A 24,764-nucleotide genomic window follows, 5' to 3' on the forward strand; every position below is an offset into this window, starting at 1 on the left:
TAACCTGGGGAAATATGTATGAGCCACACCTACAGTTTTGTTAATTACTTTATAATCAGTACCGTAAAACCCTTGAAAACAGATTCCTAAAACAAGGCATATCACTTATATTCAGTGGCAATAATAATTTTCTAATATTTTCTTCTAAAGATTAATGGCAAATACTGGATCCAGTATATTGCACATAAAAGTAATTGACAATTATCTTTTTTGAAATTTTGATTTCTAATTTAAAAAATAGAAAAGTTTGATTAAAAAGCTTATTATAAGTAGAATTTACATTTTACTCTAGGTGTAAATTACAAGCCAGTAGCCAAGTTTTGGTTTTGATGGTGAATTTTTTAAAGCTTTTTCATTTTTATGTTAAATTATTTTACCTAAACAGAAATGTCCTGTTTGAGTATGTGCATGCTGTCACCCCAATACCTCATAATCATTCATATCCTGGGAGAGAGAGTGGCAGAATTAGTGTGACTCAGACTTGATTTTCCAGGAAAGTGGTCTAACCTCTCTTCCGAATTAACCTGCTAAGTTTTAAAAATGTGGACTCTCAGGCCTCAACATAGAGCTACTGCCTCGGAATTTCCAGGGATTCCTTTCGCAGTCTGTACTCTTTGTTTTAAACTTGGTAATGAATCCTACACGCAACCAGATTGGGGAATGAGTCTAGACCTTTACTTCCCAGTCTCACCAAAAAGAACACCTCCCGTCAGTGTAATTTACTGCAGGTTGAGAGCTTAATCATGGGCCAGAGGATCGTTCCATTTAACAAATGTTCACTAAGTGTGTGTTGCATCCAAGGCATTGTGACACGCATTGTGTCCAAGGAATTTACAAAGATGCATAGCGTGTAGATAATACCATTAATGCCCCCAAAATGCTTTTGGCTAGCTGGGTGTATGAGTCTACATTGTGATGACTTGAGTTCTTCAAGGATCGTCATGCAATTCTTAAGTATAGTATTGATACACTATAATTTGTAGTGATGCTTTAAAAATTCTTATTTGCATGTGGTTTTAGGAGCCGTACTGGGTCTTTGTGTTTCGAGTGGGCTGCTTCTGTCTGGGCTTTACCATCTTTCACATGTTAAATTTGTGTAGCACATGTTCTTAACAACACTGTCATAATCATGCTACTGGGCAAGCGAATTCCATGAGGAATTAGCATATTTAGTAGGTTTAGGTTATTTTGTTTTGTAGTGAATGGAAGAGCACTGTTTAAACATCTTTATTCCATACCTGGAGAAGTTGTTTTGTGGAGATGCGTTGGCTTTGTGTATCGATAATGAATGATTATGTTTTCAGGTTTCAGTGTTTATGATCTTGGAAGTTCCTGGTTCAGCTTTGTGCTTTCATGTCACTAGGTGGAGATGTAGCATTGTTTGGCGGCGTAGGCAAAGCAAGAAGAGTGAGTCTTGATTTCTCTTCTTTGGACAAAAGTACTTCACAGACATTTGATGAGGTTTATTATAGCCTAGGAAAACACTCGTAAATTTAATATAATTCAAAATTTTCAACTTCGTTTTTTTTTTTTCAGGATTGAAATTCGGTCTTACTTAAGTGTTTATTTTCATACTGATCGAAAGTGTCTATTTTCATAGTGATCAACTCTTTTAAACATTTTTTTCTCCTCTTACTGCTGTTTCCTTTTTGTTGTCCTTCATTATTTCACCTTGTCTGAGTTATTGTAGTTATTGTCTCTATCTTTGGTTCTTTATAGGGATTTCATTCTAAAAGTTCAGTAAAGGAATCAGAATTCTTACTCTGAGGTCAAATAATAGATAAAATTTTAATTTGGTAGCAATATGAAGTCAGTGAACCAAAAAATATAGTCTGAACATACCCTTATCTTTGTCTTATTTTAGGTTAATGATGTCCATTTTTAACTTTAATATTCTGTAGGGCTTACTTTTCCCCCTTTCCTTCCTTCCCTCTTTCTCTCACCTCTTGAATATTAAACAAGCACAGTATCTATTTTATGCACAGTATTGATGTGGAAAATATAAAGGAAATAAGAGCCTGTCTCCAAAGAGCTGATAATCCTGTTGAGAACATTGCACATGTGCCCACGAAGCAGCAGTTCTCCACTCCTAGGTATATACCCAAGAGAAATGAAGGCATATGTTCACACAAACATTTGGACATGAAGGTTCATAGCAGCACTATTCATAATAGCCAAAAAGTGGAAACAACCCAGCTGTCTACCTGCTGATGAATGGATAAAGAAAATATGTCATACTTGTACAATAGAATATGATATAGCAATAAAAAGAAATCAGGTCCTGATACATGCTATGATGTAGATGATGCTTGAAAACGTGCTGATGAAAGAAGCCAGTCACAGAAGACCGCATAATATCCATTTATATAAAATGTCCAGAATAGCAAATCTATAAAGTAGATCCATGATTGCCTAGGGCTAGGTGGAGGAGAGTAACTGCTAATGGGTTTGGATCTCCTTTTTGTAGTGATGAAAGTGTAAACTTGATTATAGTGATTGATATACAGCTCTGACTGTATACTAAAAACCACTGAGGGCCGGGCGTGGTGGCTCACGCCTATAATCCCAGCACTTTGGGAGGCTGAGGTGGGAGGATCCTGAGGTCAGGAGACCAAGATCATACTGGCCATGGTGAAACCCCATCTCTACTAAAAATACAAAAAATTAGCTGGGTGTAGTGTCGCATGCCTGTACTCCCAGCTACTCAGGAGGCTGGGGCAGGGTAATCGCTTGAATCTGGGAGACGGAAGTTGCAGTGAGCCAAGATTATGCCACTGCATTCCAGCCTGGCAAAAGAGCAAGACTCCATTTCAAAAAAACAAAAACAAAAAACAAAAACACCGAGTTGTAGGTACTTGTTTTGTTTTTTTTTTTTTTTGAGATGGAATCTTTGTTGCCCAGGCTGGAGTACAGTGGTGCAATCTTAGCTCACTGTAGCATCCACCTCCTGGGTCCAAGTGATTCTCCTGTCTCAACCTCCTGAGTATAGCTGGGACTAACAGGTGCCTGCCACCATGCCCGGTTAATTTTTGTAGTTTTAGTAGAGGTGGGGTTTCACCATGTTGGCCAGGCTGGTCTCGAACTCCTGACCTCAAGTGATCCTTCAGTCTCCCAAAGTGCTGGGATAACAGGTGTGAACCACCGCACTCTTTACTTTCAATGAGTGAATTGTATGGTGTGAGAATTATCTCCAGTAAAGATTTTTTTAAAGTAAATTACTAAAAAGTTTAAAATTTATCAAACCAAAGATTTTTTTTTGAGACAAAGTCTCACTTTGTCCCCCAGGCTGGAGTGCAGTGGCGCAATCTCAGCTCACTGGAACCTTTACCTCCTGGGTTCAAGCAATTCTGCCTCAGCCTCCCAACTAGCTGGGATTACAGATGCATGCCACCACCATGCCTGGCTAATTTTTGTATTTTTAGCGGATACTGGGTTTCACCATGTTGGCCTAGCTGGTCTTGAACTCCTGGCCTCAAGTGATCCACCTGCCTTGGCCTCCTAAAGTACTGGGATTACAGGTGTGAGCTACCGCGCCTGGCCCAAGGACTGTTTGTTGACATAGTACAGGTACTATGTAAAGTTCTATGCAAGTTATAAAACAAGCGTTAAGACACAAATGCTGACCTCAGATCATTTACAGTTCAAGAGAAAAGGTATACATGAAATGTCTTGTAATGCATATTTGCTTTCTGAATTTGCTCCCCATCTTTGAATCTCCTAATTCTCTCTTCCAACTATTTTTGTAATGGCTCTGATCTTCTTACCATATGTCTTTTATCCTTTAAAAAGCAAACTGTTGCTCCTCAGACTTTGATAAATATCAGCCCCAACCTGTTACCTTTAACTAACTTAAAGGACCTTTTAAAGTGGTAGTTGCATCTCTAGTAACTTAAATTGTGTTCCATTCATTCAGCAAATACTGAGGTTTCACTTACAAATAACTCTGGCAAATCAGAAGACTGTTGGCATTATTATTTTAAAAATCATGACACGTACTCTTTTGCTACAATTTAGTCGGGTTGCATGGTGCTTATATAGTCTTGAGTTCCTGAATTTTCATGAAAAATACCTTTTAGAAATAGTTATAAGTTAAACAAATACATGTTTGCTATAGAGCTAGCTGAATTGCCTGTAGTCTAGTATGTTGACATTGTTGTAGTCATTAAAACTTTAAGAAAAGAACGCTGGACACAGTGGCTCACGCCTGTAATCCCAGCACTTGGGGAGGCCAAAGCAGGTGGATTACCTGAGGTCAGGAATTCAAGACCAGCCTGGCCAACCATGGTGAAACCTCATCTCTACTAAAAATACAAAAATTACCCAGGCATGGTGACACACACCTGTAATCCCAGCTGCTTGGGAGGCTGAGGCAGGAGAATCACTTGAACCCAGGAGGCAGAGGTTGCAGTGAGCCAAGACTGCATCATTGCACTCCAGCCTGGGCAATGGTGTGAGACTTTGTCTCAAAAAACAAACAAAAACAAAAAAACTTTAAGAAAAGAGAGATTAGCTGGGCATGGTGGCATGTGCCTGTAAGGTCAGCTACTTGGGAGGCTGAGGTGGAGGATTGCTTGAGCCCAGGAGTTTGAGGCTGCAATAAGCTATGATCATACCACTGTACTCTAGCTCAGGCGACAGAGTAAGACTCTGTCTTGGAAAAAATAGAAAAGAGAAATTTTGTTTCAGTCATAGTAATTCTGTTAAAGCCAAAAAGGGATATTTTGTAAAAGGTTGTAGTTGATTAATTCTACATCCATCCATTTAGACAGTTTGTTTATCTTATATACTTATAGGTATATACATGTACATGCATGCACACACACATATACATGCTTGTGCCTGTGTTATTAGTGCAGCAGATAAATGTTTTCCTTTTCTTGCAGATGCGTATGAAACAGCCAAGATGCTGTGTGAACAGTATTACCTGGTAGCTCCAGAGCTGGAAGTTGAAGAATTCAATGGTAAAGTAAAACTAATTTTAATCTTAAATTCAAAAAAACTGACTAAGAAATTGTTTATACCTGAGCCATATTTCAATGAAATTCAAATATTATACTGATATTTCATTTTTCAATATCTTTTTAAAACTTTCTATGCCTTTGGTCAGCCAGATATATTATTGTAAGGAGTTTTTGTACAGGAATGTGTAATGGGGTAGACCCCAGAATTCTTGGAACAGAAGTAATCAAGACAGAATATGTACAAAGGTATAAATAGGCCCTTCTCAAAGTAACAAATGCAAGCAGTCAATAAACATATGGAAAAGTGTTTAACTTCACTAATCAAGGAAGTGCAAACAAAAACACAGAAAAATGCCTTTTTTTAAATTTTTTTGAAACAGAGTCTCACTCTGTTGCCCAGGCTGGAGTGTTGTGGTGCTGTCTTGGCTCACTGGAACCTCTACCTTCCAGGTTCAAGTGATTCTCCTGCCTCAGCCTCCCAAGTAGCTGGGATTACAGGTGCCTGCCCTTATGCCCAGCTAATTTTTGTATTTTTAGTAGAGATGGGATTTCACGAAGTTGGCCAGGCTGGTCTTGAATTCCTGACCTCAGGTGATCCACCTGCCTTGGCCTCCGAAAGTGCTGGGATTACAGCTGTGAGCCACCATGCCCAGACAGAAATGTTATTTTTGTCTTTCAAAGTGACAGTGATTAAAACATTTTAATGCTTTGAATTTGTGCCATAAAAATACTTTCTCATCAGCACGTACATTTTTTGTATAAGCTTAAATTGGTATACCCCTTCTACAAAATGCCAACACTGTTCTGTTTGGCCCAGTAAATAAGTTAATAATGGTCGTATTCTTTGGTCCAGCAAATTAAACTTCAGAACATTTATTATAAGAAAACAAAGGCAGGGCGCGGTGGCTAACGATTGTGCCATAGCACTCCAGCCTGGACAACAGAGTGGGACTTTGTCTTAAAAAACAAAAATACTTGAAAATAGAGATGCAGAGATTTATGTACAAGAATGATGATCACAGTAGTTTTCTCATAAAGTTACAAAACAACCCAAGTTTTCCACAATAGAGCATTGTTTAACTGAATTGTGGTACACCCATAAGATAGAACACTATGCAGCCCTTTAAAATAATGCTTTAATTGAATAATGTATGGGAAAAAATGAGGTGTTTTAAAAAAATACGGGCTATAAAAGTTTATAATAGTGTAAGTTCATTGGAAAATATTTTGAAGGATTTATACTACCAAAATAGAAACAGCAGCTCTCTGGGTAATGGGGTTACACATGATTTTTATGTTCATCATATGACTGTAAATTTATTTACACATTCCTTTTATTTTTTTATTTGCAAATTATGGAAGAGACATGCTCATCATAAAAATACAAATACGGAAATGTAAGTGAAAAGGGAAATCCCCCACTACTTTCTCAGTTCCATACAGAGCTTTGGTGTTTGCATAAAGCATGTAGAGTCTTAACCCTATTTATAAGGTGTTTTTCACTTCACCTTGAAGACCTTTGCAAGTATCAATTTCATTTAGAGATTATCCATAGTATAGCTTACCATAATTTATTTAACTGTTTTCTTATCGGTATACATTTAGGATTTTCAGTTTTCCTGTATTCTATATGATGAGCTATGAAGGGATGTGAGAGGTGGGGAGGGTGGAAACATTTGTGAATGTAGGAAAGCATTTCTGCAGGTTAGATTCCTGTATGTGGAATGACTGAGCAGAGTGTGAGCATTTACAATTAAAGATAAACCAGGCCAGGCATGGTGGCTCACACCTGTAATCCCAGCATTTTGGGAGGCTGAGGCAGTAGAATCTCTTGAGCCCAGGAGTTTGAGACCAACCTGGGCAAAATAGCAAAACCCTGTCTCTACACAAAATAGAAAAATTAGCTGTGCATGGTGGCATGTGCCTGTAATCCCAGCTACTCAGGAGGATGAAGTGGGAGAATCGCTTGAGCCTGGGAGGTAGAGGCTACAGTGAGTTGGGATCCCACGACTGTACTCCAGTCTGGGTGACAGAGCAAGACCATGCCAAAAAAAAAAAAAAAAAAAAAGATAAACCAAATTCCTCCTCAGAAGTACACTGAAAATATATTTCTCTTATAATGAGATGAAACTATGAAAGGGTTCAGGCTGCTGTTGAAGGACATGGCACCTCCATTTGACTAGAAGGCATGAGGTCAAAGCTGCTTTCAAGGTCTCTTGGGTTCTCTGAGAAGAGTCATGCCCCATTGAATAAATACACTACCAGAACCGAGGGGGCTTGCCTGGAGTGTTCCTGATGAGAACCATCTTAATATTCTCTCTCTCTCTTCCTACGGGCTAGGCAAGACCTGATCTCACATCGACAGGTGGTAACAAATTGCACTTTTGCCTGAGTGGCAGCCTCCCTCATTCTGAAGGCCAAAGCAGCAGGCCTGTTCTTGCTGATTCTCCTAAGTGCCAGCCACGTCAGCACATTCCTTCCCTGCTGAGGCTGTCTTGCTGGGCAACTCACCCACCAGGAGAGGAGCTTTCTGACTGTTTTTGGCATTGTCTCACAAATTAGAGAAGCCCCCTTTCTATCATGTTTTGAAGCCCCTTTTCCTATCGTTAAGATAAATGAATGCTGGTGTTTCTACGTAGCCTCTAGCTTTATGTTGCCTTGGGTAGTGTAGTGATTATTTTTATGTATAATTTCTTAATGCCAGAGCTCTCTGTGAGCATGATTAAGGAATGTGCTTTTGCCTTAACAAGTTCTATGTTGGAGACGCAGGTTGGAGGTTGATCCTGAACACCTTAAGTGGATGCTTTTTTATTCTGGAAGGAGAACTGTCTGGAAATAAAATTCCTTATGTCTAATGGCATTTCTTAAATGCTGTTTCAACTAATGGCATTTAGAGCAATGATTGTGCAGAATAGAGACTTTGTTATTTCTGGAGTCTTGAGCACGACAGACCTAGGCCATTTTTTTAATAGACTTTTAAAAACCCTTAGATGGATAATTCATGTTATACTTATGTCTTTTTATTTATTTATGATATATATATATATATATATATATATATATATATATTTTTTATTGTACTTTAGGTTCTGGGGAACATGTGCAGAACATGCAGGATTGTTGCATAGGTACATACATGGCAATATGGTTTGCTACCACCATCCCCATCACCTATATCTGGCATTTCTCCCCGTGTTATCCCTCCCCAACTCCCCACCCCCTGCTGTCCCTCCCCTAGCCACCCCCAACAGACCCCAGTGTGTGATGCTTCCCTCCCTGTGTCCATGTGTTCTCATTGTTCAACACCCACCTATGAGTGAGAACATGCGGTGTTTGATTTTCTGTTCTTGTGTCAGTTTGCTGAGAATGATGGTTTCCAGATTCATCCATGTCCATACAAAGGACACAGACTCATCATTTTTTATGGCTGTATAGTATTCCATGGTGTATATGTGCCACATTTTCCTTGTCCAGTCTATCATTGATGGGCATTTGGGTTGGTTCCAGGTCTTTGCTATTGTAAACAGTGCCACAGTGAACATATATGTGCCTGTGTCTTTATAATAGAATGATTGATAACCCTTAAGATATATACTCAGTAATGGGATTACTGGGTCAAATGGAATTTCTGATTTTAGGTCCTGAATCGCCACACTGTCTTCCACAATGGTTGAACTAATTTACACTCCCACCAACAGTGTAAAAGTGTTCCTATTTCTCCACATCCTCTCCAGCATCTGTTGTCTCCAGATTTTTTAATGATCGCCATTCTAACTGGTGTGAGATGGTGTCTCAATGTGGTTTTGATTTGCATTTCTCTAATGACCAGTGATGATGAACATTTTTTCATATGTTTGCTGGCCTCCTGTATGTCTTCTTTTGAAAAGTGTCTGTTCATATCCTTCGCCCACTTTTGAATGGGTTTGTTTGTTTGTTTGTTTTTTCTTGTAAATCTGTTTTAGTTCTTTGTAGATTCTGGATATTAGCCCTTTGTCAGATGGGTAGATTGCAAAATTTTTTTCCCATTCTGTTGGTTGCCAGTTCACTCTAATGATTGTTTCTTTTGCTGTACAGAACCTCTGGGATCTAATTTTGTCTATTTTGGCTTTTGTTGCCAATGCTTTTGGTGTTTTAGTCATCAAATCCTTGCCTATGCCTATGTCCTGAATGGTTTTGCCTGGGTTTTCTTCTAGGGTTTTTATGGTGTTAAGGCTTATGTTTAAGCATTTAATCCATCTGGAGTTGATTTTAGTGTAAGGTGTCAGGAAGGGGTCCAGTTTCTGCTTTCTGCACTTGGCTAGCCAGTTTTCCCAACACCGTTTATTAAAAAGGGAATTCTTTGCCCATTGCTTGTTTTTGTCAGGTTTGTCAAAGATCAGATGGTTGTAGATGTGTGGCGTTGCCTCCGAAGCCTCTGTTCTGTTCCATTGGTCAATATCTCTGTTTTGATACAAGTACTATGCTGTTTTGATTACTGTAGGCTTATAGTATAGTTTGACGTCAGGTAGCGTGATACCTCCAGCTTTGTTCTTTTGGCTTAGAATTGTCTTAGCTATGTGAGCTGTCTTTTGATTTCATGTGAAATTTAAGGTGGTTTTTCCCAGTTCTGTGAAGAGGGCCATAGGTAACTTGATGGGGATAGCGCTGAATCTATAAATTACTTTGGGCAATATGGCCATTTTCACAATATTGATTCTTCCTGACCATGAGCATGAAATGTTTTTCCATCTGTTTGTGTCCTCTCTTATTTGCTTGAGCAGTGGTTTGTAGTTTTCCTTGAAGAGGTCCTTTACATCCTTTGTTAGTTGTATTCCTAGGTATTTTATTCTCTTTGTAGCAATTGTGAATGGCAGTTCCTTCTTGATTTGGCTCTCTTTAAGTCTGTTATTGGTATATAGGAATACTTGTGATTTCTGTACATTGATTTTGTATCCTGAGACTTTGCTGAAGTTGCTTATCAGTTTCAGGAGATTTTGGGCTGAGATGATGAGGTCTTCTAAATGTACAATCATGTCATCTGCAAATAGAGACAATCTGACTTCCTTCTTTCCTAATTGAATACCCTTTATTTTTTTTTCTTGCCTGATTGCTCTGGCTAGAACTTCCAATACTATATTGAATAGGAGTGGTGAGAGAGGGCATCCTTGTCTAGTGCCAGATTTCAAAGGTAATGCTTCCAGTTTTTGCCCATTCAGTATGCTCTTGGCCATGGGTTTGTCATAAATAGATTTTATTACTTTGAGATACGTTTCGTCGATACCTAGTTTATTGAGAGTTTTTAGTATAAAGGGCTGTTGAATTTTGTCGAAGGCCTTCTCTGCATCAATTGAGATAATCGTGGTTTTTGTCTTTGGTTCTATTTATGTGGTAGATTACGTTTATAGACTTGCATATGTTGAGCCAGCCTTACATACCTGGAATGAAGCCTACTCAATTGTGATGGATAAGTTTTTTGATGTGCTGTTGCAATCAGTGTGCCAGTATTTTATTGAAGATTTTTGCATCTATGTTCATCATGGCTGTTGGCCTGAAGTTCTATGTTTTTGTTGAGTCTCTGCCAGGCTTTGGCATCAGGATGATGTTGGTCTCATAAAATGATTTGGGAAGGATTCGTTCCTTTTGGATTGTTTGGAATAGTTTCAGAAGGAGTGGTGTTAGCTCCTCTTTGTATGTCTGGTAGAATTCGGCCATGAACCCATCTGGACCTGGGCTTTTTTTGGTTGATAGGCTATTAATTGCTGCCTCAACTTCAGCCCTTGTTATTGGTCTATTCAGGGTTTCTACTTCTTTCAGGTTTAGGCTTGGAAGGGTGCAAGTGTCCAGGAATTTATCCATTTCTTTCAGGTTTACTTGTTTTTGTGCATAGAGTTGTTTGTAGTAATCTCTGATGGTAGTTTGTATTTCTGTGGAATTGGTGGTGATATACCCTTTATTGTTTTTTATTGCATCTATTCTTCTCCCTTTTCTTTTTTATTAATCTGGCTAGTGGTCTATTTTGTTGATCTTTTCAAAAAACCAGCTCCTGGATTTATTGATTTTTTTGAAGGGTTTTTTGTGTCTCTATCTTCTTCAGTTCTGCTCTGATCTTAGTTATTTCTTGTCTTCTGCTAGCTTTTAAGTTTTTTTGTTCTTGCTCCTCTAGCTCTTTCAATTTTGATGATAGGGTGTTGATTTTAGATCTTTCCTTGCTTCCCATGTGGGCATTTATTGCTATAAATTTTCCTCTAGACATTGTTTTAAATGTGTCCTAGAGATTCTGATACGTTGTGTCTTTGTTCTTAACGGTTTTGAAGAACATCTGTATTTCTATCTTCATTTCATTATTTATCCAGTCAACATTCAAGATCCAGTTGTTCAGTTTCCATGAAGTTGTGTGGTTCTGAATTCGTTTCTTAATCCTGAGTTCTAATTGGATTGCACTGTGGTCTGAGAGACTGTTTGTTATGGTTTCCTTTCTTTTGCATTTGCTGAAGAGTGATTTACTTCCAATTATGTGGTCAATTTTAGAGTAGGTGTGATGTGGTACTAAGAAGAATGTATATTCTGTGGATTTGGGGTGGAGAGTTCTGTAGATGTCTACTAGGTTTGCTTGGTCCAGTTCTGAGTTCACATCCTGGATATCCTTGTTAATTTGCTATCTCGTTGATCTGTCTAATATTGACAGTGGAGTGTTAAAGTCTCTCACTATTATTGTGTGGGAGTCTAAGTCTCTTTGTAGGTTGCTAAGAACTTGCTTTATGTATCTGGGTACTCCTGGATTGGGTGTGCATATATTTAGGATCATTAGCTCTTTTTGTTGTATTGATCCTTTTACCATTATGTAATGCCTTTCTTTGTCTCTTTTGATCTTTGTTGGTTTAAAAGTCTGTTTTATCAGAGACTAGGATTGCAACTCCTGCTTTTTTTTGCTCTCCATTTGCTTGGTAAATCTTCCTCCATCCCTTTATTTTGAGCCTATGTGTGTCCTTGCACGTGAGATGGATTTCCTGGATACAGCACACCGATGGATTTTGTCTTTTCATCCAATTTGCCAGTCTGTGTCTTTTGATTTGGGCATTTAGCCCATTTACATTTAAGGTTAATATTGTTATGTGTGAATTTGATCCTGCCATTTTGATGCTAGCTGGTTGTTTTGCCCATTAGTTGATGCAGTTTCTTCATTATGTCGATGGTCTTTACCATTTGGTACATTTTTGGAGTGGCTGGTACTGGTTGTTCCCGTCTATGTTTAGTGCTTCTTTCAGGAGCTCTTGTAATGCAGACCTGGTGGTGACAAACTCTCTGAAGCAGTTGCTTGTTGGTAAATGATTTTATTTCTCCTTTGCTTATGAAGCTTAGTTTGGCTGCATATATTGAAATTCTCGTTGAAAGTTCTTTTCTTTAAGGATGTTGAATATTGGCCCCCACCCTCTTCTGGTAGAGTTTCTACCGAGAGATCCACTGTAAGTCTGATGGGCTTCCTGTTGTGGGTATCCCAACCTTTCTCTCTGGCTGCCCTTATCATTTTTTCCTTCATTTCATCCCTGGTGAGTCTTACAATTATGTGCCTTGGGGTTGCTCTTCTTGAGGAATATCTTTGTGGTGTTCTCTGTATTTCCTGGACCTGAATGTTGGCCTGCCTTGCTAGGTTGGGGAAGTTTTCCTGGATAATATCCTGAAGAGTGTTTTCCAGCTTGGATTCATTGTCTCCGTCACATTCAGGTACACCTATCAAACGTAGATTAGGTCTTTTCACATAATCCCATATTTCTTGGAGGCTTTGTTCATTTCTTTTCACTCTTTTTTCTCTAATCTTGCCTTCTTGTTTTATTTCATTGAGTTGATCTTCAGTCTCTGATATCCTTTCTTCTGCTTGGTCGATTCAGCTATTGAAACTTGTGTATGCTTCTCAAAGTTCTCGTGTTGTGGTGTTCAGCTCCATCAGGTCATTTATATTACTCTCTAAGCTGTTTATTCTCATTAGCATTTCGTCAAACCTTTTTTCAAGGTTCTTAGTTTCTTTGCATTGGGTTAGAACATGTTCTTTTAGCTCAGAGAAGTTTATTACCCACCTTCTGAAGCCTGTTTCTGTCAATTCATTAGACTCATTCTCCATCCAGCTTTGTTCCCTTGCTGGTGAGGAATTGGGATCCCTTGGAGGAGGAGAGGCATTCTGCTTTAGGTGTTTTCATCCTTTTTGCGTTGATTTCTTCCCATCTTTGTGGATTTATCTACCTGTGGTCTTTGTAGTTGGCGACTTTTGGATGGAGTCTCTGAGTGGACGTCCTTTTTGTTGATGATAATGTTACTTCTTTCTGTTTCTTAGTTTTCCTTCTAACAGGCCCCTCTGCTGTAGGACTGCTGGAAGTCCACTCCTGACCCCACTTATCTGGGGATCACCTGGGGTGGCTGCAGAACAGTAAGGGTTGCTGCCAGTTTCTTCTTCTGTTATCGTTGTCCCAGAAGGATACCCGCCAGATGTGAGCCTGAGCTCTCCTTTATGAGGGGTCTCTTTGGATATTCAGGGGTCAGGGAGCTGCTTGAGAAGACAGTCTGTCCCTTATAGGCGCTCAAGGGCTGAGCTGTGAGCTCCGTTTTTTCGTTCAGAGCTGCTGGGCAGGTACATTTAAGTCTGCTGCAGCGGAACTCATAACCACCTTTTTTCCCAGGTGCACTGTCCTGGGAAGGTGGAGCTTTATTTTTAAGTTCCTGGCATGCTGCTGCCGTTTTTTCAGAGATGCCCTTCCCAGCAAGGAGGTAGCCTAGTCACAGTCTGCCAGCAGAGGTGTTGCTGAGCTGCCGTGGGCTCTGTCCAGCTGCTATGTGAACTTCCTTGCTGTTTCGTTTATAGAGGTATAGTTAGAACTGCCTCGGTAATGATGGACTGCCTCAGTAATGGTGGGTTGCCTCGGTAGTTGTGGACTGCCTCAGTAATGGTGGACACCCTTCCCCCAACAGAACTGGACCATCCTAGGTACAGCTGAGCTTGCTGCGAATTCAGATTGCTGGTCTTTGTGGGGGTGGGATCCACTGAGCCAGATCACCTGGTTGCCTGTTTCAGCCCCCTTTTTTTCAGTTGAATGGGTGGCTCTGTCTCCAAGGTGTTACAGGCACCAGTTGAAATGGCACCTGGATTTGTTTGAATTTTTCTGCAGAGACCCACTGTGCCAGCTGAAACAGCCCTGCTGGAAACTCGTGACACTTTTCAGCCCTTGAATCTCCTGTTCTGTGGGCAGTAATAACGCAGTTTGGAAATGCGGTGATCACTCACCTTCTGCATTGTTCTCACTGCGACTGCACTCCAGAGCTGTCCCTATTCGGCCATCTTGGATCCCTCCACCTATGTCTTATTTTAGTAAGGCAGCAAACATCTATTAAGCATTTACTACTTAACTGCTGGCCTCTAGACCCAGAACTAGGAAAGAGTCATGGACAAAACCATTTGACATGGTTTTAAAAGGAAGGAAAGAGGTCTAAACTATAATGTTCCCAAAGAAAAGTGCAATTAATTGAGCAAGGCTTTAGGCTTTTTGTTTAAACTTGGGGCGGGGGGGAACCCATTACATAAAAGGTGTTTGTTATTTCTTGAGATTTGGGATGAAAAAGTTGAATTCAGAAGGCTGGTTACATATCTAATCATGCCATTTGGTACAAGATAAACTGAACACCCAGCTTGTTCTTTGGGGCCCCATTAAAATGACAAAAAGGGGCCTGGCAGCTGTGCAGTGGCACAAACCTGCAGTCCCAGCACTTTGGGAGGCCAAGGCAGCTGGATTGCTTGAGGTCAGGAGTTCAAGACCAGCCTGGCCAACATGGTGAAACCCCATCTCTATTAAAAATACAAAAAAATTAGTCAGATTTGATGGTGAGTTTCTGTAGTCCCAGCTACTCAGGAGACTGAGGCATGAGAATTGCTTGAACCTGGGAGGTGAATCTTGCAGTGAGTTAAAATCATGCCACTGCACTCCAGCCTGGGTGACAGAACAAGACTCTGTCTAAAAAAAAATTTTTTTAATTAAAAATAAAAATAAAATGTCAAAAAAGGAATCCAAAGGAAAGCAGCAAAGGAAACCACGAGAGCTTGTTTGTGGACCAGTGTCTTAATCCATTCAGGCTGCTATAACAAAAGTATCAGAGACAGGGTGGCTTCGGCAGCCATTTCTCATGGTTCTGGAGGCTGAGACATTCAAGATCATGGTACCTGCAGATTTGGTGTCTAGTTAGGACCCACCTTCTGATTCATAGCCGGCTTGTCATGGTTTTCTTCCATGGGGGAAAGAGCGAGGGAGCTCTCCAGAGTTTTTTTATACAGGCATTAATCCCATCCATAAGGGTTCTGCCCTCATAACCTATTCATCTCTCACAGGCCCCGTCTCCTAATACCATCACCTCAAGGGTTACATTTCATCATAGGAATCTGGGGGAGACACACACAAACATTCCATCCCTAAGAGCCATTAATCCAGACTTTTGAAAGAGGGTCACCAGTTGGAAGTATGCTAATTGATGGGACAAAGCAGAAGCAGCCACAGAGGAGGAGGCTGCAGCAGAGATGGCAACCGTTTGCTCAAGATTGTCCTAGAGGGACTCTGGGGGCAGGGTCAGGTGGTGCAATGGACTGGAATGGGAAGGGAGGCCAAAGGGTAGGGATTAACTGAAAGCTGATCTAAGAAAGAGCGTGGAGGGATGATGGGAAGCAGCTGGACTCTGACCTGGTTCTTCCTGCCAACAGCCAACTAAGTATTGTGTTGGAGAACAACCTGGGAAGAACTAGGGCTGTTCATGTGAGTGTTCTTACCCCACAGCAAAACCCTGATCATTTAAGCATTTGGGGTCCTCTCTGCTCAGAGGCTAGTTTACTACCTGTTCATCCTAAAGCCCAGTTGAAAAGTCTTGACCTAGGTCCAGAGAGCTCTAAGTCAGCCTTCCCTCTTAAGGGAGAGCCCCAGGGGGATACGAATGCCAGCTGCCTCATATAATGAATCCAGTTCTTCATTCTCAAACAAGAATATTGCAATTGAGGTATATCAGACCTTGAGCAAAAGCCAGCGGCATGAACAAAACCTAACTGGCATTAAACTTATCAGCTCTACTGCTACTGTCAGGAACCCCCCTTTTGAAATTCTGAGAGAAAATCATTTCAATCCTAGAATTCTCTATCTAGTCAAACCTTTAATCAAATAGGTCAGAGCTATAAAGATTGACAGATGTATCTCCCATGCATACCTTTCTGAGATAGGTTACCTGACTGACTTGATGTTATTTATAATATGCACCTAAGAAATAGGGGAAAACATTCTAGAACTTCAATCAAAAACAATTTTAGGATGATGGCTGTGCAGCATGTTCGCAAAGCAATTGATTCTAATTTGAAAAATTTTGAGGAATGGACTGGATACCATGCAGTAGATAGGGAAGCTTCGAGTAAGCTGAAGGATCTTAGCAAAGTGGTATCGACTGATTATGAAGCAACCCAAAAAAGGGAAACATGATGTTGACCAGTTGGAGGAGTATAAAAAAACTCCATTTCATCTTAAGACTAGGAACATTCTCCTCTAAGGGACACATGAATCGTTGTCATTGGATTAATAGGGAAGAAAATGTTCAGGTACGTTGTTGTGGCTGTTCTACAGTGATCAATATTTACATAGTTATAATGTCACCAACTATTGATTTTCTACTTTCTTAGCAGAACCTATAGGCAATGTACAGCATCCCTAATTCAGATTACAGAACAAAATAAATATTACCAAGCCAAAAACTACAGCAGAAGTAGTGCAGAGTGGCTACCTCTGGGTTCAGACTGAAGGATAAGATGGAAAGGGAGAAGGACTTTTGTTTTTCTTCTTTTGTTAAATTTTTAAGCCATTTACCTATATTACTAAGTGATTTAAAAAATAACTGCTCGGCTAGGCACAGTGGCTCATGCCTGTAATCTCAGCACTTTGGGAGGCTGAGACGGGTGAATCACCTGAGGTCAGGAGCTCAAGACCAGCCTGGCCAACATGGCAAAAACCCGTCTCTACTAAAAATACAAAAATTAGCCAGGCATGGTGTCGCACATCTGTAATCCCAGCTACTTGGAGGCTGAGGCAGGAGAATTGCTTGAACCTGGGAAGCTGAGGTTGTGGTGAGCTGAGATCGTGGTGAGCTGAGATCATGCCACTGCACTCCAGCCTGGGCAACAGATCGAGACTCTGTCTCAAAAATTAAATAAAAATAAAAATAATTGCTCTTCAAAGAGTTCGGGATTTAGAATCAAAAGCTCTTGGTTCAGGTGTCTGGTTTCAGTGCCATTTCTGGGGCCACAGGCAAGTCACACAGGCCTTCCAAAGCCTGTTTCCATGCCTCTAAACAACACCACCCCGCTAGGAGCCAGGAAATATTGTCAGGAGGAGTCAATTGAATAATGTATGTGAAAGCTGTTTGTAAACTTCTAAGAATCAAGCAAATGTGAATTCTAATTTATATTATTGTTAATTACTTTATTAGAGGAAGTAGCTGGTTGAAATTACAGCATTTTACCTGAGAGAGTTCACGTAGTTTCGATGTCTTAAGTGATTGGGGTCATGAGGAGGGGGGCACTATGTTTTTGAGCATCTACTCTGTAGCCCACACTGTTCTTAGTGCTTGACATGGGTTTGGGGGTTTCTCAGATTTTCTTCAGACGATCCATGGTGCAAGGGGAAAAGACCATAGGTCTCTAGGGGTTTATCTGCTAGCTGCTTGAGGAAAAGGTATGTGAACCTGACATTTTATGCTATAAGATGCCTTGTTTGTCATAATTTAACAAAATTGAACACTGATGTTTAGTCCAGTTCACCAGCCCTCTTTTCTTCCTGTTGCTGCACATTCCCCTGGCTAACCACTGGGGTCAGTGGCAGAGGGTATCCCCGTTTGAAAAACACCAAGTCATAATCTGGCTGGCCTTCTGTAATACTCAGACTGTTATGGCACAGGTGATAATATTCCAATTCTGCTCAACAAAGTTTCAAAGCGATTGAGTGCTCTGTCCAAGGTCACATAACTGGTAAGTGAAGGAACTGGGTTTCACCCCAGGTTTGTCTGATTCCAAAGCATGTGCTTTTTGCTCAGCCCTGCCTTTAGAGGTGGAAACTCAAATTAGCCTTTTATTGAGCTCTGTTTTACACACTTGGAAAATAGAATGCAAACATCCTTCTTGAGTTTCTCCTAGTTTGGGTCCTTATTGATTGATGGTTTTGTCTCTGTCTCCAGCCAAAGCACCAGACAAACCTATTCAGGTGGTTTATGTGCCCTCACATCTGTTTCATATGCTATTTGAGTTGTTCAAGGTAAGTGGAATTTTAAAAACATGGAAAGAAGTCTTCATTTTAAATTACTTTGATTCAGGGCATAATGGATTCATTAGATTAGCATAAGAAAAAGGTTTTGCATAACCATTATAAAAAATTCTATTTCTGATATCCTGTGGGTTTTATAATTTGTACACTGTGAGATGAAAAATTGCTGTGTACAGTATAGTTTTCATGAATATTAGTACATATTGATTTTGAAGCTTAATTGCACTTTAGTCATTTTATGTAAAAATCCATACCTTTTTTTTCTTTACTTACAAGATTAGAGATGCTTTTTTGTTTCCAAACCTGGCAAAGGCTTTATTGGTGGTAGCCAGATCAAAATAAAAACATGTTTATACATATTTATGCTTCTGAATATTAACCACACTGGTACATCAGTAGTTGTTCCAGTCCTGAGAGATCCTGCAACCCTTTTATATATTTGCATCAATTCAGAAAATCTAAGAAAGGCAGAGGAGAAAGATTTAGATGTGCTGGACCAAAAGAACCAACCCCCACCCCAAATTCTTTAGACTCTGCAGCTTAAGCTGTTACTTTTGTTAACCAGTAGCTAATGACATTTACAGTAGGAGTATTACAGGCACAAGGTATTTGAGCTAAAATTTCATTTCTTCCAATGTGTGAAACACTAAATTGAACACCTGAAAAATCAGTTATGCTGATTTGCTTCCAAAAATTAGAATGTTACTGATGTAACACTTTAAGGTTGAGATGGGCATTCAATTGTGAACTTTCTCTTCAGCAGCTGTGGCTTTTTCAGAATTTCTTTTTAACCGATATTTCTTCTATGTTTTTCAGCCAAATGATTAATTTTTGTGGGAAGCATGCATCTTTTCAGTTTTTCTGCCTTCTTTAGAGAAAAGGTGCTCTATAAATGCAGACTGATAAATAGGATTTAAAGTGCACAAATCAGCCTCTGTATAGCCTCATTACATGTGATAAAAACATTCCTCTGGGTTGAGTTGAATAATTTAAATACCCTAAAGCAAAAAAAAAAAAAAAAAAAAAAAGGAAAGAAAAATAAATATTTAGCATGTTGGATGAGGCTAAAACTAGGTGAAAAACAAAGTGTCAGGAAATTTTTCCTTGATTTGAACACATGTTTAGCTAAGCTCTTTAGAGGGAAAAATGCCATATAAATCCAACTAATATTTGCCCCAAAAAAGGATTGTTGGGTATAAGTCGTCTTGCACTTCTTTCTCTTTAAAAATTGTGGTTTGTGATTCAGCAGTATGATTAACAAAAAGATTGTATCATTTTAGAACTCAATGAGGGCAACAGTCGAACTCTATCAAGATAAAAAAGAGGCCTACCCTGCTGTTAAAACCCTCGTTACTTTGGGTAAAGAAGACTTATCCATTAAGGTAACTGTCTTATGTGCATGTATACTTTAATTATCAGTTGTGATTTAATAGTATCTAGACACTGAAAACTCAGGCGGAAGAAAATTGACATTTATCGAGTGTCCTATTTGTAAGTTCTATGCTAGATCCTTGGCTCGAGGTACCTGATTTGAACTTCATTAGAACCTTGTTATTCAGGGAGTTCAGCAAGACCTCAACACTACGCCTGTCAGATCCTACAGTACCATTCAGCCTCCTTTGTTTTACACTGTTCACAAAGGAACCATATGTCACTAGGGGATTCAAAGCCCTTGTACATTTTAGAGTAATCTGCGATGTACTTTATTTAATGAACCCATTACCTCCTATTAAGTATAGATTGACTTATTTGTTTTGACTGTTAACATTTTGTGCACTGCAGATCAGTGACCTAGGTGGTGGTGTTCCACTTCGAAAAATAGATCGTCTTTTTAACTACATGTATTCGACTGCTCCTAGACCCAGCCTGGAGCCTACCAGAGCTGCCCCATTGGTAAGCATCTGAAACTGCTGCTGAAGGAAAGATCATAAACACGGGAAGGGGCTCAGAGGGAGCTGCCTGTCTCCCCAGGTTGTTGCGTTAGTGTGGTTGACTTAGAATGTTGCCTGTATTACGGTTTGGAGGAGTGAGAATGTTTTGCCTTGGCTACTTTCTTTGTGACTCCTTTGGACTTTGATTTCCTCTCTGATTTGCGTCCAAGAAACATTCTAAGCTGAGTGCCTCACTCCTAGACACGGAGAAAAAGTACCTCATTGTGGTAAGACTGCTACTGGAGCACCATTTTTCACTTTGTGCTACCCTTGGAAGGGGTAGAAGTTACCAGTGGGTGAGCAAAGGGACAGTACTGAATGCATAGCTGCTGCTTGGTCCTGTGCACTCTGGCATGCACATCACAGAGGCGTGAATCACATAGTGCCTGGGAATCTCCACTGTCAAATTTGTTTATATAATTAAAATGTTACATTATGAAAACATTAAATTTTTGTATTAAATAACATTAGCATGAAACATACAGGTGGTGTATGCATTTTCAGAACCCTTTCTGTCTCACTCTGGAAATAACCTTCAGCCCTATTAAGGCAGTGAGAAAAGCCTCTGGTTACCATGGTAGCATTTAGATCCTGGTAGGGCCACACTTTCTTCCCCTGCTGAGTATTTCTAATTGACAAACAACAATTGAACCCTTTGTCATTAAACACAGCAACATATCTATCAGTCTGCAAAATGGTTCAGGGTATATATTAAGTTTCATTTTAAAGTCCTACCTGACTGATAAGCATATAAGATTATATTTTATTTGTAAGAATAAAATCAAAGACTTTGCATCATTTATTTGAGACAGAGTTTGTTAACTCAGCATGTTGGGAACAGGAAATCATTTACACAGGAGTCAAGAAAATTCATGAAAGATCACATTTGAGAGGCATTGCCTTGACTAGGCTCTGGTATACACTGAAATACACATCAAAAGGAAAAAAGGCACTACAAACAAATCTAGCACCTTCTCCAGTTGTTTAAAAGAAATATAGATTGTCTCTTCCAGGTCTTAAAATAGCATCTTGAGGATGGCTGTTATGTCATAGTTTTTTTTCTTAATAAATCTGGGGACTTGTAAGAGACCTTTAAAACTTACAAATGCATACTCCCATTGTATAGATGAGGAAATGAGGAAGTGACCTTCCCCAAGGTCACTGAGCTAATTAACCGCAGAGCTGGTACTGGCCATGTCTGTGTTCTTTCCAGTGTACTAGGTGGCCTCTCCTTTTGAAGAAATGCTTCTGCTACTGGCTCTCCCAGTTAAGAAACTGGCCTGTAATCCTAGCACTTTGGGAGGCCAAGGCAGGCTGATCACTTGAGATTAGGAGTCTGAGAGCAGCCTGACCAACATGGTGAAACCCTATCTCTACTAAAAATACACACAAAAAAATTAGTCGGGAGCAGTGGCACATGCCTGTAGTCCCAGCTGCTCAGAAGGCTGAGGCACGAAAATAGCGTGAACCCAGGAGGTAGAGGTTGCAGTAAGCCAAGATCACACCACTGCATTCCAGCCTGGGTGACAGAGTGAGATTCTGTCTCAAAGAAAAGAAAAGAAAAAGAAACTGTTCTCAGCTTTAAAGTGGGCACATAAGTATGTACTACTAAAAAACATAATTTTCTCATTGAGCATCTTACGCTTTTACACCTCTGTACCTTGAAACGTGCATTTCTTTTTCGAGAATATCCATCCAGAGAACTCCTGTTGATCCTCTGACACTCCGGGAACTTTTCCTGAGCCTCAGCAAATTCAGGGTTGAGGTCCAGACCCCTCCTCTGCATATTTTGGGAGTCTGGGCTTACACTCACAACTGCATTGGCCTTGGAGTTGTCAGCTGTTCTGTGCTGGACATGAGGGCAGGCTTTGGGCCTTGCTTGAACACAGGAGGCAGATTTCCTCACGTCTCTTCCTAGAGTGAGCTGGTTTCTTTGCTGTGGTTACCTGAGTCACTACTATAGCTATCTCATCTTCACTATTGGCCATATTCAGCTAGTCCTAAAGCCCTTAAATGATGGGGTAACTTCTTTCACTCCCTGCCCTTTCAGTTAGACCCTACCCTGAGGGAAGGTATCAAGGAGAGATGTTAGAAAATGGCAGAAATCAATGTAACTTTATAAAATTGCTGCCCTTACTATCCATAGTACCAACTTCCATTTATTTACTTTTACTGTGTTAGGCACTGTGCCAAGATTTTATACTTGTTGTATCATTTAATCCTTATAGCAGCTCTGAGGTCAGCTTTGTATTATATGTTCAGTTGAAAAAAATGGTCTCAAAGAGGTTGAGTAAGCTGCTCAGAGTGACACAGAAAGTGGATTTCAACTTGGGTCTCTCTGAGCCTAAGGCTGATGCAACTCTGCACATGATTTCCCTGCTTTCCTTCCTTAACTTTGTTCATAGATTTAACCAGAAGTGAGGAAGCCTGGTGTTACAGCATCTCCTTCCCCACCCTGCCCCACTACCATCACAAACAGTATTACATTTACTTTCAATTCTTACTGTTCTTGTCCATACTCGAGACCATTTTTCCCCCCACCTAGAACACCTGTTATTGACAATCAGAGTCCCATGACATAGAGATATAGGATAGTACTGAAAATTTTTTTAATCCCTAAAAATATCTGAACTATAGGCCGGGTGCAGTGGCTGACATCTGTAATCCCAGTACTTTGGGAGGCCAAGGCTGGCAGATCACCTGAGGTCAGGAGTTCGAGACCAGCCTGACCAATGTGGAGAAACCCTGTCTCTACTAAAAATACAAAATTAGCCGGGCGTGGTGGCGCATGCCTGTAATCCCAGCTACTCAGGAGGCTGAGGCAGGAGAATTGCTTGAACCTGGGAGGCAGAGGTTGTGGTTAGCCAAGATCACACCATTGCACTCCAGCCTGGGCAACAAGAGCAAAACTCCACCTCAAAGGAAAAGAAAAAAACATATCTGAACTATAATATACCAAAGTATTCTCGCCTTCCCAAACCTTAGAAGTTGCTTCTCAGAAAATTGTTTTCCTTTCCATGTTTTCATCTTGTTACTTTTAGATTTGAACTCAATACTGTGCTGTTAATTTTCACTTCCAAGAGCAAGGAAATCTGATCATGGAACTTTGAAACTATGTGGTTTAGTCATCAGATCACATTCCACTTGATTTGGAATGTGCTTTTTTTTTGGAGGCGGGGGGAGATGGAGTCTCACTCTGTCGTCCAGGCCAGAGTGCAGTGGTGCCATCTCAGCTCGCTGCAACCTCCACCTCCCAGGTTCAAGCCATTCTCCTGCCATAGCCTCCCGAGTAGCTGAGATTACAAGCGTGCACCACCACACCTGGCTAATTTTTGTATTTTTAATAGAGATGGGGTTTCGCCATGTTGGCCAGGCTGGTCACAAATTCCTGACCTTAAGTGATCCACCTGCCTCAGCCACCCAAAGTGCTGGGATTACAGGTATGAGCCACCATGCCCAGCCTTGGAATGTGCTTTTAAAAAATGCTAAAACGTGGCTTTAAAATGCTAAAAAAGCATTAGTCAAAAATTAGAATATTTCTATTATTATCCAAACATATAAGATGTGTTTTTGCAGGATGAAAATAAAAGAGGTTGTTTGCCATAGAACAGGATATACATTATTGTAAAGGTTGACTCAGTAATTTCTTTGATTTAAATCTGAATCAAGAATTTATTTTAACCTCTAAATGGTCATCATATAAAATGTGTTAGCATTTGTGCTTGTCTCACTGTATTAATTTTCTTTTCTCAATAGGCTGGATTTGGTTATGGTTTGCCAATTTCCCGTCTATATGCTAGATATTTTCAAGGAGATCTGAAACTGTATTCCATGGAAGGAGTGGGTACTGATGCTGTCATTTATTTGAAGGTACTGCATTTTATTTGTTAGTATGAGGCATCTTTGCTTCTTAAAGCTATTAAGTTCTAATCACTGATTGAGAATAGCACTATATCTTCTCTTAGATTCATCTCAGATTTACTTCAGTTTCTTATGAAAACCACGTTATAACTCACCCTGGAGTCTATGCTCAGGTATAGCACAATATGAAATGTGGAGATATAGAAATTAAAATACTGACTTTGGTTGGGCACAGCAGCACATGCCTGTAATCCCAGCACTCAGAGACCAAGGCGGGCAGATCACCTGAGGTCTGGAGTTCGAGACCAGTCTGGCCAACATGGTGAAACCCCGTGTCTACAAAAAAATACAAAAAATTAGCTGGTGTGGTACGTGCCTGTAGTCCCAGCTACTCAGGAGGCTGAGGCAGGAGAATCACTTGAACCCAGGAGGCAGAGGTTGCAGTGAGCTGAGATGACACCACTACACTCCAGCCTGGATGATGGAACAAGACTCCATCTCAAAAGAGAAAAAATAAAATAAAATACTGATTTTTAAAATCATAATTTTAAATCGTGACTTAAAAGAACTACGTGTCTATCGAAAGGTCTGATCTAAAAGTAAACTGAAGTATTTTAGTATTTTGTTTTAAAAACTCACTTGCTTTCCCAAAGTTACAAGAATTCAGTAATCATAATATGGTTATATAAAAGGTTCATCTAATAACAAAC

At 40.0% G+C, this 24,764-nt stretch overlaps 1 protein-coding gene across 2 annotated transcripts in view; it reads left to right on the plus strand.

Moving 5' to 3' along the window:
* Positions 1-24,764, plus strand: part of PDK3 (pyruvate dehydrogenase kinase 3) — a 97,521-nt gene that overhangs the window by 53,148 nt on the left and 19,609 nt on the right. For both annotated transcript variants that reach the window (XM_010334850.2, XM_003924082.3), the window contains exons 6-10: positions 4,884-4,961; positions 18,177-18,253; positions 19,543-19,644; positions 20,045-20,155; positions 23,950-24,063. In XM_010334850.2, the coding sequence (XP_010333152.1) occupies positions 4,884-4,961; positions 18,177-18,253; positions 19,543-19,644; positions 20,045-20,155; positions 23,950-24,063 (482 nt within the window). The remainder of the gene's footprint in view (positions 1-4,883; positions 4,962-18,176; positions 18,254-19,542; positions 19,645-20,044; positions 20,156-23,949; positions 24,064-24,764) is intronic.

Source organism: Saimiri boliviensis, chromosome X (genome assembly GCF_048565385.1).
Source record: "Saimiri boliviensis isolate mSaiBol1 chromosome X, mSaiBol1.pri, whole genome shotgun sequence".
Classification (NCBI taxonomy): Eukaryota; Metazoa; Chordata; class Mammalia; order Primates; family Cebidae; genus Saimiri; species Saimiri boliviensis.